Source organism: Protopterus annectens, chromosome 1.part0 (assembly GCF_019279795.1).
Source record: "Protopterus annectens isolate FY-2018-M chromosome 1.part0, PAN1.0, whole genome shotgun sequence".
NCBI lineage: Eukaryota > Metazoa > Chordata > Ceratodontiformes > Protopteridae > Protopterus > Protopterus annectens.
Window position 1 is genome coordinate 1,877,157,814 of NC_056725.1, and position 14,981 is coordinate 1,877,172,794.

General features: G+C 37.1%; 1 protein-coding gene across 3 annotated transcripts in view; it reads right to left on the bottom strand.

The window, feature by feature from the left end:
- Nucleotides 1-9,339, bottom strand: part of SLC1A3 (solute carrier family 1 member 3) — a 647,480-nt gene extending 638,141 nt beyond the window's left edge. Inside the window, exons 1-2 of one of the 3 annotated variants that reach the window (XM_044069958.1) lie at nucleotides 9,089-9,333; nucleotides 4,499-4,772 (exon numbers count right to left, since the gene is read on the bottom strand). In XM_044069958.1, coding sequence (XP_043925893.1) covers nucleotides 4,499-4,679 — 181 coding nt within the window. In that variant the 5' untranslated portion in view covers nucleotides 4,680-4,772; nucleotides 9,089-9,333. Of the gene's footprint in view, nucleotides 1-4,498; nucleotides 4,773-6,291; nucleotides 6,315-9,088 lie in introns of those variants that run through there. The other 2 variants (XM_044069960.1, XM_044069961.1) reach the window with 2 other exon arrangements.
- Between the last annotated feature and the right edge of the window lie 5,642 nt (nucleotides 9,340-14,981).

The following is a 14,981-nucleotide window of genomic DNA, read 5'->3' on the forward strand; positions in this document are numbered from 1 at the left end:
ACTTAACTTTCGGCCAATTCCTAAGCATAATCAGTGCAATGTGTGTAATACAATATACAGGATTATGAGCGGGTCACTGACTTATTATGTGTTCGAGACATGGATGCTAAGAAATTCACCTTTTGGTGAATCTTTACATACATGTCAAGTAGCACATAATAGTAGGTTAGGATTGGAGACCCAATCATAATTCTTTGTATTGCATGAGTCTTTTCTCAGAAAAAAAAAAACACTGTTTTGCTGGTTTTCAAACCTGTAAAGTACTTGGTGAGCACTATTAGAAAGGCAGTGCAACACAATCCCTTATGTTTACACTAATCTTCCATTCCTCTCAACTATTCAGATTTGTGTAGAATATCCAAAGTTTTGCCTCATATGTTTGGTCTGTTCCTCATAAAGTCCGTGGTTTTTGGATAAATTATTGAGGCCTGAATTCCTAAAATCATGGCATATATTTAAGTTTCATATTTAATAGCCTTCAGAAAATGCAGGCAAATATACATCCTGTTATTCTAGCAACTTTACAAGAAGTCAGGGATATGTTACCAGTACAGACAGTAGGCAAAAACAAATCTTTTATTCTGCTGTTGTCATTTGCTGGTCAGTGCTGGCATAGTTTACTGCCTAGAAATACACCCAATCTTAACAACTTAAGCAAGGGGTGCTTAACATTTGTTAAGACTGGCTCTTGTACTACTCTATTGCTTAAATGATTTCTCTTTTTCTGAATATCAGAAAGTATTCCCCATACTTCATGCACTACAAGCCTGTTATGTACTTCTCTGACATCACAGAAGTTCATAAAAAGTTTTGTTATTCACTCTTCAGACCTTATATGCTCTGATTTTGTGTTAAAATTCACTCAGCAGCCACCACAGTATAACACAGGAAACTGTAAGAGCTGTAAAAGATATAATACACTAATCACTGCCACAAAAGTGTGACAGAGTAAATTTAACAGGTTTTAAAGCTGTTAGTCTGTCAGAGCTTCTCTTCAGTTTTGACCACTGTCTGTGTGACAGTGTAAGTGTCTGACAGATTTAAAAGCTATAAAATCACTTTGTATTCCTACCCTTTTTTCTCTGTAACTCATAGTACATCACAGCAGCTAATGTTCCATGTATTTTAAACAATTATGACCATTTTTCTTTGATCATAACCCACTATTTATGCGTTCTCATAATGGATGTCAAGAGCTTTCTTCTTGAGGTGAATTCCTTGACAACTATCTCTCAAACACAAAATCAAGTGGGTTATGATCAGAAGCTTCATCACAATCATCCATACTATTTTTTTCATGGTTATTTTTGCCTCCATGCCTGCTGAGCATCAAGCCTCACCTAAATGAAACAGAGCTCACTTGTTCTTCCAGTCTGGGAATTTCACCTAGAGCCAAGATGAGAGATGTCTGAGGACACCGAGAGCCAAGATGAGAGATGAAAAATCTTGATGATTGGATGGGTAATAGGAAATTCACCCCAGGGATCACATCTGTGGTTCTGCTTGACAGGGGCACAGGAAAATAATTTTCTCGGGTGGTGAAAGCCAGGGTACCTTTTTGGCTTGGCTTGTATAGGCCCTAGGGCCAATAGCCTAGCACCTACCTATGAACCTAAGAGATGTCTGAGGATACCTAGAGCCAAGATGAGAGATGTCTGAGGACACCTAGAGCCAAGATGAGAGATGTCTGAGGACACCTATAGCTAAGATGAGAGATGTCTGAGGAGGGACATAACTCAAACAGCCATGATGGTGCTTTGTGCTCTTACTGGCATCCCAGCAATGGGAGTATTTAGGAATGATCTAACACCATCCTTTGGGAGGGAACACAAGTGAAATGTGGCATTGCAGTGGTCCTCAGTACCCTCCATATTTGAGTACTCACATCTATATAATTCCTCTGCAGGCTGCTATCCATTGTTGGCATGGTGAGCCAAATATCCAGCCTTAGCTCACCCTTCTGCATCACTACCTTTCCTCCTTAGTGTAGTGGCAGTATGTGCAGCTGCCTATACCCCTGCTTTACCCCCATGATGGGCCTGTACATCCCACCTGCTAGCACTGGCATACAGTTGAGCTGCTAGTCAAATTCAGATCACCTGGACTGTAGTGAAAGCTTTATCCTTCTATGTTACCAGTGCTACTATCTTTGGCATTATATTTTGTTATGTTATATTCTATGTTTTGTCTTCTTATATTCTATGTTTTCTTTTGCTATGCTATGTTTTTATATATTATGTTACATTGTGCTATGCTATGCTATATTATCCTGTTCTTGTTCCTAGCATGTGTTGATACTTGCTGAAATGTTTTTGTTTTCTTCATGCGGACTATCACTTGATAGTTTATTTGGTACTGTATGCCAGCAGTTGCTTATAAATGGTATAATTTGCTGCATCAATTGCTATTAAATATTGTTCTGGTATTAATTTTTATAAGGTAACCATTAGTATTTCTGGTTTTCTTTTATACTAATATAATTTTATTAAACTCTGAGGTTTATCCCTGGATCATGCCTAAAAAACTGAATGAGCTGGTATACCCAAATAGCTATCAAATGAATGTATGAAATAAGAAATAAGACATTAATGAATACATAATTGAATAAATCAATCAATAAACATGGCATTCATGCTGTATACTGTAATATTAACCCTGTCTCAGACTTTTCAAGATGTATATGCAGCTGCTAGGGCTTGATTGTCTTCTACACAGTGATGCAAAATTAATGCGCCACATATGTGCACCTACATAAGAAATGCACTCTTAGCATTCCTTAAAGACAAGACAGAATCTAAAGTAGTTTATATTACTGCCAGCCATAAACTAAATACAACCAGCTTGCTTTCTAAGTCAAGCATTAGTGTTGTTACACAAGGTGGAAGATTTGTGCTGAGAAGTTTTCTATTTCTGAACTAAAGTCATTTATTAACAAACTACTGAATAATTCACTTGGGGGTTCTTAGCATATTTTGCTGTTGCAGTGTATGTGTGTGTCTGCACACGTGTGTGGTTGTGTGCGATTGTATGAATGTATGTATGCAGATGCATATATGTGCAAATATGTGTGTGCATCTGTCTATGCATACATGTGCATGTATATGGGCGTGTGATGTAAGTATGATTGTGCATGTCTGTGTGTGCTTTGTGTATATGTGTGTGTCTGTGAGTTTGTGAAGGTTTGTGTTGAGTGAGGGTGATCAGGGATTCTGGTCATATATTTAAAATCTGTAACATTTTGCATCAAGATATTTGCTGACTAGGTTAGGTTTGCCAAAGGATAGTTAGTGTTCAGAGATCCAGGATTTCAGAACAGTGTAAATTGTAATTGTAAAATCTTGTAAAATACAGGTTTCAAAGTGTTCTCTTACAGTTGTGTGTAATTGCAGCCATGTATATTGCAGTGTGAAATACAGAAGATGTACTATTGGTATAAGGAGCACTTGGACCTTGAGAGTTTGGCAATAAGATATGCAAATGTTAAAAAAGAATTTAGAAACAACTATCAAAAATTAAGAAATAATTCAAATTTTTCTGTTATTTCTATAATTAAACAGTACAGAAATAAACATTCGCAGCAGATGCAGAGAGTTTCATTTCTGATGGCCATTTACTGAAACTGTATTAGAACGACATAATAAATAGCTAACGGTCCTTATTTCTTGGCACCACTGTCAGTGATGAAAACTCATTTTGTATCTTCAAAATAAATGGTGATGCAGAGGATTAACAGTATAAACTAGCAACAAGCACTTCTTTGCAGGTTTGGTTTTAATTCTTTCAGTCTCTATCTGCATGATACATGACTTTTAGTTAGCTAGACTGTGTTATTGCCTGCAAATCAGCATTCATATCTAATAAGTTTACCTGAGTAACAAAAAAGCAGGGCTAGTCCCCAGTTGTTCACCACAGATGTGTGGAAATGATACCAGCATTTTATGTTTCCTTGGCATTATTTATTCACTGTATTCGGCCCATCATGTGCTTAACAGCTGCATTCAATCTACTCTCGATACAGATAAATAATGGCTATTCTTTACGAATGCTGTACCTTTGACATGAGAATGGCACAGCAAGTAAAAGCGTACTATGAGGCCTGACCTTTAACCACCACAGGTTAATTGGCTTAATGGGGATTACTAAGAGTGTGACTGAGTTTTAAGCACTGTTGTTAGGTCTGTAGTTACACAACCTGACACATCATCATTTAGAGTATACCAGATTTACGTCTCCTGTTTTGCATATGCACATACTGTTAATTTTATCTCAAAATATTTAGTTAGAACTGTTAGTATCATGACAATAACTAACTCTTGGCATCTACTGATTACTTAAATCCTAACAAGTTATGATAAGCACATAATAATTAATTGTGCTCATGATGAGGGCTTAGCAGAGAGATTTCAATGTACTTCTAGCAAATGTTTGGCATTAAGTGAGACATTGCTGTTCTGGTGTTATGTTTCATCGATTCTTAAACAATATATAGTTTGCTTACCGACAATGACGGCAATGATGGTAAAGACTACAAAGAAGTTCCGCAGAAAAAAGTTTTTGACATCTTCCTTTTTTATGTTTTGCACTCTTTCTTTGGCTAAAACTGTACGTTTGCGAAAACCTTTCTGAAGTCGTTCCATCCTGTTTTCTGGTCTTGGCTCTTCTCCGTTACTTTTGCTCATTGAAGTCAGGTTATTTCTGGGGACTGGCTTGTCCTCCCAAATCCAATGCAGCTATCAGACTCTGTCCCTTGGGAGGATTAAGTTGACTTACAGCTAGACAAGGGAAAAAAAAAGACTATTTTGACATTTATATTAAGAATCTGTGAGTATGGTCTTTTCCAACAGAAAAGATGTGCTGAAAAAGTTCATTCCTTTTTGATATCAGAAACAAATGTAGTATAAAGGCAATAGCAGAATTCATATTACCGCTGGTAATAATTTAGTGACAGTTTATATCGCTGTTATTAACACTGAATCAGGCAGATCAAGGACATCAAACAGCGACTTAATGAAACAGTCATGTTTGCAAAATGACAAAACAAGATTCACAATTGATTTCCGGGGAAAAAATCAGTTTGTGTTATTAAGAATAAATTAAACATACATACATGCGTACACTACACACACAAACACACATACAGTCTTTCCTTGCCAGAATGGTATCTACAAATTATTTTTTTAGTGCACTCTTTAATGATACTTTGATTAGTTACTCAGACAGAAAAGATCCATAAATTCACAGCAGATGAATATTACAAATGGTTATAGTGGCTGCATTTTTTGTCACAAGTTGCGGAAATGTATGCAATCAGATACAAACAAATATCTTATGCTTCACCTGAGCAAATTTTTAATTTATAGCAAGCAAATTTCTAATTTATAGCCTGAATTTTTCCATAAACTATGGCATGATATTAGAATTACTGTTTTATATATATATATATATATATATATATATATATATATATATATATATATATATAGAGAGAGAGAGAGGGAAAGAGATATACACATATCCAGGTTTGTGTAATAGAATAATAATTACCCTGCCAAAAGGAACAGTTCATATTTCTTAGGTATAAGTATCCTGCAATGCAACATATGTAAACCTCAGAGGTTACACAGCTTGCTTGAGTTTGCACAGGATGCATTTGTTCCTAATTACATGCTTTCACACGTGCAATAACATACACACATACACACACACACACACACACACACACACACACACACACACACACACACACACACACACACACACACACCCATGTGCGCATGTATATTTACAGGGAAAAATTCCGACCTAACTGCCAAATACCTTAACCACACTATGCAATTTTTGGTTATCAAAGTATGCATCCAAATCTCTGGGGACAGAATCTTTAAAATGTTTCATGTCTGAGCTACTGTAATGCCTAATCCGTGTGAATTTTTCATCTGTAGATGAGGCTAAATGTCAAAGAAAATTAGTACATGTCAATACATGGTCTCATATAATCGACTTTCAGTTTTCATGCTTTCTAAGAAATATTTTGGTATTATTGTGTGTGTTTCTTTTAGATCTTTATAGCAAATCTTATTTGTTTGTTCAAAATACTGACAGATTTTGAAATGTACCTTTTCCCTTTTAAACTAAAGCATGCCATAGGGTTATGGTATTAAGTACTCACGCCAGCAGTGGAGTGTGATGGCATAAACAACACTCATACGTTAAGCAGGGAAAACCAGACATCTTTTGAAATATTCTGTTAAGGAGAAAGTTTAGCAGAAAAATCATTCTAAATGCACTTACTTTGAATCAGTTGTACTGAGGCTTTGATTATTATGACCGACCTGTACCAAGTGTATGATGGGTACTCATTTCTCACTTACACTAAAAATCCCTGGTAAAGCACATTTTGTGTCTATTGGTAAATGCATTCTGATATGCATAGGTTTCTGATTCTGTTACTGTGCCATAGTGGCTGTTTTTTCCCCTAATACCTATGTGTAATCTTGATTTATGGGTTCATAGGTGCTCACTAGGCTAATGACCACAAGGGCAATTTTTAAGCCTAGCCATACATCCCAAATCTCTAACAAGTTCTGATACCCTTGGTAAGTGTAAGCAGGGGCCTGGAAGATGAACCATTTACAGGTTACCTCTGTGCATTAGAGATATAGGTACCAAACCTGGGATGAATTTCCTGTTCCCCATCCAATTGTTCAAGTTACACTTGAATTGGGTTAGGGAGGAACTCTGTTTCACATGGATGGGGAGCCTGTTCCAGAGAAGAGGTAGTCTCTGGGATACATATCTGTCTCCCCAGCAGGTCCTATTTATATCAAAGGCAAGGTTTAAGTCTTTAGAATGGGCAATTCTGATGCAGTTTTTGCTTTGCAGATATGCAGGAGTTCCATCAGAGTGCAGTTTTACAATGCGTTGTATGCCAGACAAAGATCTCCCCTCAACAGTCCGTAGGAGACAGAATGCAGGGATAGAGCCTTAAGGTGGTGTGCATGACACATGTTACTAACTTCCTGTATTCTTTTAGTGAGGAGCCTCTGTGGACATTCCATTTGTTGACTATGCCTGGTTAGGTACATGCCAAAGGGGGTATGTTTATATTCTTTGCAATCAATGTAAGAATATATAACCTAGATCATGTCTCCAAAATGCAAAGTTTAAGATAAAAAAAAAATAATGTGACACTTTATGGATCACAGGATTATAAAGCACGACATTCAATTTTAAAATAATCACAATTACTGATAAATTACAAGGCATCACTAATTTTATAAAAAAAAAAACTTGTTTTGAAGTAAAGTATAACTTGAATATAAAGCATTAAAAGAAATGAGACTTCTACATAAAAACAACCAACGGGTCACAGTATTGCCTCACCTGAAATGTAATCAAATAATGGTTGGATCATGAATTTAGCTTCAGTGGTTTGAAAATAAAAGTGACCCTTAACTCGGAGCATTTAAAGTTTAACTCCACAGCTTAGAGGGCTTTTAGTTGTTTGCATGTCTGACTGTGAACAACTACTCTTACTAGTTTTAACTCATTGTCACAGCAGGACTTATCCACAGGTGAAATATAACAGCATGATTTGTTTCCTGTGACACTGTATATTTCAAGACTGAAAGCTGGTTCTGTTAAACATGCAGGAAGAGAACTCTGACTTTTACATGCATTCTGATACAAAATAGAGTGGCAGCAAAAATATGAAAAAGAAACAAAAAAAAAATCTAAGATGTCAGCTTTTAAAAGCCTGCCAATGCAAAATGTATTCATACTGAAACTTCATAATTATTTCTGATCAATTGCACCAGTGTGTTGTTAATGTATTGCTTTACTTGACTGTCCACTCATAATTGCTAAGAAAATTCCCTGGTAGGCTTAAGAATTAAATGGTCAATCCAGGATATAAATCTGAAAACTTAGGATCATAAGACTTGGGCACTATATGAACTGCAGTTTCTAAAGAATAAGACTTCAGTTTTAATGCTGCAAAGTATTTTAAGCTTACAGTCACAATTTCTAGTACACCATGTATACATTACAAAGTGAGACTATAGATGCTTGTCAAACATCACAAATGCCCCCCAGCCCAAGGATATTTTAATGGTATAGTCATGAAATAAAAGGAAGACAAACAATGATTTTGTCATACCTTCCTGCACTGTTCATAAGTTTATTTAGATGGTATAGTATACGGAAGACAAACACTTCATCTGTATCTCTTCTATTTCAGACTTTTTTTGGGGGGGGGGTGGATGATGTATATGTTAGATTGTGCAAGGATTGTCTAAACAATATTAGGCAGAAAAGGACATTAACATCAGTAGAAACTAACAGTGCCACACAGAACATCAAATAAGCGGTCTACATTTTTCTGAGGTATAAAACACAAATTGCATTGGAAATCAAGCTACAAAACCATCATTAGTTTTAACGTTCTACTGAGGTCCTAAAGTATAATTAAAGTGCTGTTAGTGCAAGGAGCCCCTCTACAGCAAGGGATTTCTCAATCCTGCAGAGAATTCTTACATACTTAAAAGGCTAGCTGAAGCCAAGTCGATGAATCTAAAAAGAGCAGTACTGTCTGCCACTTTAACCAAGCGCATGTGTGAAGTACGGATTTGGAAGCAACGTCACTCTTCTTTGGCTTGTTCTGTTGCAGCACTGAGAATACATATTTCATAATAAGTGCCCACTGTGAAGCTCATATGATTCTCGAAGCTTTTGACACAGCAGGTCAGTACAGCCAGCATCTACCACAATACTTCAGAACACTTGTGGCCAAGAGGTCTAGAAATGGGTACAACAGCAGCTTACCAGCCTGTTGGCACAAATCATCTGAAAGTTTCCTCAAAGGTGGTTCTGTAAAATTCTTCCTTTCTCATGCTGAAACATAAAAGCTTTTTAACCCCACAAGAAAGAGTTTAAAAGAAAGATCATTTTACATTCACATAGCTTTCAACCAAGGCCTTGTCTGCACACCACAACATAAGCAGTTTTAAGTAACTAAAAAAATCCAAACAGCACATGGAACTTACAAAAATGTACTATAAGTTTCATAACAACATTGAATTAAACTGACCTTTATTTGCACAGAAGGCTTAGGAAGTCCTTTATAAAGCAGAAGATGAAGAGTTATATGTCCAGAAATATGGAATTTATTAAACAGTGCAGTGGAAAGGAGAGCCTGAGGGTACTGTGAGAGATGAAACAGAGGGAATGCATGTGCTCAGACAATTCAGGCAGGCTGCTATCAGTGGGACTAGGAAGGGGAGGGGACAGCTATACACAACCCAGCTCTGAGAGAAACTACAGACTGTGAGGACTGGAGGCTCATAGGAATAATGATTAGGCTGGAGAAAGAGTGAGCTTGTTTCCTGCCACTTCTCACAAGAAAACATTCACGCTTTTGTTCAACCTTTTAGAAATGCAAAATCATGACCTGGAAAGAATAAATGGGTAATGAACAGAATGGTGTCAGTGCCTATGATGTCTCTAAACACGAGGAATGTTTTTTTTATTTTGTAGTAGCAGCATTCCAATTTACTTCACCCTCTTAAAGTGAAATGAAGCTGACCTAAGCTTAAGTTACATTAAAGTAAATAGAATAAATTGAAATGCCCTGAAATTCTGCTAAAAGAAAGCAAACATAGTACATGAAGAGTCAGCTACATGAGAAGCAGTGAATTATGTGGTCACAGTGAAGAGTTCCGGGAGTTGTTGCCGCTATTTTCATTCATAAACATTAGCTGCTCATGTGAGAAATGTGTTAGTAACTAACACATGGACATCTAGTCTGTGAGGCATTCTTGTGCCAGCAAACACAGAAAAAAGTGATAGCTTGCTTTAATTACTGTTCTGTAAGAAATGTCTCTATCAGGTGAGGAATGTGTACAGAAGTTTAGATTACATGACTTTCACATCTAGCCCCAGATCTGAAAAGCAACAACTCTGTTAGTGGTATTCAGAGGCACTATAAGGAAAAGAACAGAGACGACTTTATATGGAAGCCTTGGGAACAATTACAACAAGGACCTTCCATACTACCTGGAAATCTCTAGCAGATAAGAGATATAAATATAACCCTCTGGATGAGGCTTGAGGTTAGGCTCATCACAGAGAGTGCACTGTAAAAATGGTCTATCTTCAGTGAGCTGTCATTTTTATGGGTGCTGTATTAAGGTAGGGTATGCTGTATATAGCTTACATAGTGATCAGTTCAAGGGACAAATAAGAACACTTTCTCTTCTGATAAGAGTAAAAGCATGCATGGTATCTAGTCTGGTGATACAAAGGATTTATTTAGTGAATAAGATAAGATATATTACCTCATTAAGGGGTGTAGCCATGCATACTCTTTGTACTCTTCTTCTTTTGGCTTTTTCCCGGTTAGGGGTTGCCACAGCGGATCACCTGTCCACTCATGATTGGCAGTGGAGTTTTACGGTGTCGAGTTGCCAGCCTGGTGCCCATCCTTCCATGGACGGCACACACATACACACACACACACACACACACACACACACACACACACACACACACACACACACACACACACGCTTAGGGCCAGTTTAGAGTATCCAATCCAATTGGGATATGGGAGAAAACCGGAGCACCTGGGGGAAACCCATGTGACCACAGGCAGGACATACAGACTCTGCACAGAAGGCACCCCAGTCGAGGATCGATCCGGAGAACCTCTTGCTGTGAGGCGGCAACGCTAACCGCTGGACCACCGCGGCTGCCCGCATACCCTTTGTACTCTAAAGATTGCGATTTTTTTTCTGAACATGTTAGAAACACTGGGGCTTTATCAACCCATATTATGTCTATATCCATCTAGATCAATGCCTCTAACAACATTTATATAGCTTGCTTACAGACACGATTGCATATCTAAAAGAAGAATACCTCTAATAGTTGTTGACTGAGCATATGAAAATGTTACACGCATTAAGTATGGGGTGGGGTAGGGAACAGCTCAAGTGATATGACCCCTTTTTAAATGCCAGATAGATGGGGAGGGTAGCAGTAAGCATCTGGGAGTACAAAATTGAATTCACTGACTACATCCCTGGACAGAAGAAAAGAAAGAATTTAAGTAGGGTTGCACGTGCAGGTACTGAGAATACACATTTTTTAAACAAATGCTTGAAAAATCAGTGCAGATAGGCTAAGGTTTGGTAGCCAACCAATCATCTCCAGTCTACTTATAACAAAGTAGTGCTGGCATTGGGTTTTAAAGATGCCGTTGTCTAATGAAAGAATGACCGTTTATTTTGCCAGCATTAGAAAGAGGACTGCCCAAGAGTTTCTACTGTCTGCCAGTTGTGAGATTACACATACATAGGAAAAAGGAATACGCCATTTTACCACAATGTGTGTAGCCATGGAGTTAGTATATATATATATATATATATATATATATATATATATATATATATATATATATATATAAGTAATTGTGTAAACTCCCCCCATGAGAGTGCAGGGGGGGATGCTCCCAATTAAAAAAAAAATGCTGTTTTCATGTTCTGTTCTTTATTTTTATTGTGTAGTTCTGAGCTATTGACTTTCTGAAGCCAGATTCACAAATAGTCAACCTTTGTATTATTGTTAGTACAAATATAATCTGCTGGTATCACTATCTCAACTAGCAGGAACTGCGGATGGAGACAGGAACAAGTATGTGTGGATGTGGCAGGTGAGAACAATTTAAGTAAAGGGGTGGTAAGTAGACCCCATGTGCAAACAAGAAATCAAAGGTCTCAGATAAATTATGGAATCCTGGCATTGTGTAGCCCCATGGGGAATTATGCTGCCAGAGATATTCTGGATACTATTTTGCCATTTACTCCAAATTCATCGTGCCATTTACCAGGGAACAGATCCTGATGCAGGCATTACAGTTGCTAGCCTGGCTTACATTAATAGGACCCTGATATAAAGCAGAATGTAAGACCTCCCCCCACCGATTTAGGTGAGCTGATCATGGACCATAACACAGTGCAGGTCAGGTGCAGTGGAACTTACCAGAAGAAGCAGAGCCCTCTCAAATGAATAACTCTAGTGATCTGCTGATGTCTGTAAAGAGGCCAGAGTTACAGGTAGCAATATTACTACTTTAATAGAATTCTGATGAGTCTGCAAATAATCGAGTCAGGTCATTAATGTGAGATCCCTTATATGAGCTGTCATACTTCTCATACATTGTAATCATCACAACATTTAATCCATTCTTAGAATGAGTATGTCATCTCACATACTCCCTAGGAGCCTTCTTACGTCATCTTCAATAAGCCATACAGGAGATGCTTTGCCCCAGCCTAATGTTATTCATATGAGGAATATTGTAGAGCTTCATATTAGCTGGGGAATTAATATTGACCTGTTTTAATAAATATGATTGTTGGAATTAAATAAACATGTTACTCAAAAACAGAAGGCGTGAGGAAAGATGAAATGAGACAAAAGGTTTGTTAAGCTACCCAATAACTTTCACACGACACAGTTCAACAGAGAATAATAACTTCCTTTATTGCAAAGAGAAACACATACATGGGTGACAAGGAAATCAAGCAAGGTCCTGTCAACTTGAACACCAGAATAAAGACATTTTTATACTTTTTTTTTCATTAAAAGCAACATTATTGCAACAACGATAGAACAACCACTGACCAAATAAAAATTAATATTACAGCATTCATTTTGTTAACTAAGATTTCTTGACTCCTTGTTAATGACTTTCCAAAGGAGTTCCGAATTCCATAATTTTACTTTCTACAGAAAACACAACTTTTTACATTTCTACCCTATCAGCATACCTCTCAACTTGGAAACATCAAAAATCTGGACAAAGGTCCATGAAAAGTAGGTACAACTGATCAAAAATCGGGTGTTGATTAACATAAAATTTGCATACATAATCATGTAACCCAGTCCATTCCAATGGAATTGGGGGATACCAATATGAAGATTGAAGTCACTAAATAATAATAAATAATTCATATCCCTCAGAAAATACATAACAATTCAAAACCTGTTATTCTAGCAAGTATCTGAGTTTATGGGAGCAATATTTAAAATTTGTCCCTATTTTTTGCTTTGTCCAGATTTCTTGCTCTGAGAGATTGAGAGGTATGGCACACACCTAAGAGAAAAGGCATCTCAAATACTTTTTGTTTGCGAACTGTGACTTTTTCTATGGTCTTGATAGCAAATTTCTTACATACTCCAGAAATACTAATCCTGCTTTTCAAAATAATATATATAATACTGGCTTACCGCTGCTAGTTCAGGGAGATTAAGGTCCTCCTTACACTAACCCTTGTTGAGTCTGCATGCTGCTCCAAAATCTAGTTCCACATTACTTTTAAGTCCGCTGCTTGTTCCTGGATACCTGTTTAGTTCAGCTATTAACCTCCTCCAAAAATGTCAGCACACAGTTATCCTCAAACTTGTTGGTGCAAGCCCAGTGATATTTTAACATTTCAAGTAGCCCACATGCTACTTATTCATTAGTTACTCCAACTACCTGCCACACAGTAGTGGGTTTCTCCTGTCAGTGACATCATCAAGAAGCGCCACCCTAAGGCTCTCTTGAACAGGCTGTTCTTGAAACCTTAGTCTCCATAACCCAGAGAAGAATATATTTTAATATTTGTTATTTAAAGAAATAATCACTTTCTGTCAAAGCAAGCTAACTTGTCCCATAGGAGACAATTGAGAAACAAATTGAAAACAGCCCTCCAGATGTTCTTAAAGTACACACAAAACAAAAGACAATGTCTGAAGTTACCATTTTAAAATCCAAAAGAAGCAATTACATTTTCCTCTCAAGAAAGTCATTATTTCTAGTATATTCTCCTCTTCACCATTGCTTATATGTCATACTACCCCAATGAAAATGCCAGAAAAGTGTTAGAGGAAGGAACCCCATGCCAATCAAATCTGCCTTGCATATGGTTACAGTTTAAAAACTTCTGAAAATAAATTGCTAATGCTACACCATCTATTTAATTTTCAAACAGCCACTCTATATATTATTTGTCATACAGCAAATCAACATGACATCTACATGTTTACTTTAGTCCTTCATATGCCAGACTCACATGCTTACTCATGCATCATGATTACCTCACAACTGCCTCTGATTTTCACAGATGTCCCAAATTTGACTCAGAATTTAACTCTGTCCTCACAGCTGTTGTGTAGGTACCTTTGGGGGTTCTGGTTTTAGAACCAAGGCTGGCTGCTTATCCACAGGAGTTTCTCCACATGTTTATAGAATTAAAACAGTCCCTGCCATGGGTTAACCCTACACATTAAAAAAAGGCTGAAAAGAGGAAGGCAAGAAAACATTCCAGTTATCGATTTAGTCAGCCTGCTGACATCAGCTTTGGAGTGAAATGTTAATTGTGACATAGGGAAATACTGCCAGCCCAGCTAATTGGAATTTTGTAAAATAATTATATGTCATTTGTGAAAATTAATATGATTTATATTGAAATGTAACAGAAGGAGATACTGCCAGCCCAGCTATCTGGAATTTTTGTAAATGGTGAGTATCAGCATGATGCAATCACTATATTAGAAGTGTATCTTATATACATATCAAACTGTTACCACAGAAGTGTGTGCAAAGTACTGATCTTAAAGGATGCAATCACAGCATGCCCTGCTGGAAGAAAACAAAATGTATATAAAATACTGTAATTGTGTAAATGTATATGTTTTAACAGTGGAAGTAGAACACAGAGGGTTAACTTGCAAAACTCAAAGAAATTGTTGAAATTAAAGTGTTTTTTATTAATTGCTGGACCATAAACAAATTATGTTATCTCTCAGTTTCAGTGCAGTAGCAGACACAACGTCTAGAGCTAGAAGTTTTTTGTATTGCTTTGAAAGAGAAGCAATTACTAGGTCTGAGATGTAGAAGTGTTTTATTGTTTTATGACTTCTAGGATCTACAAACA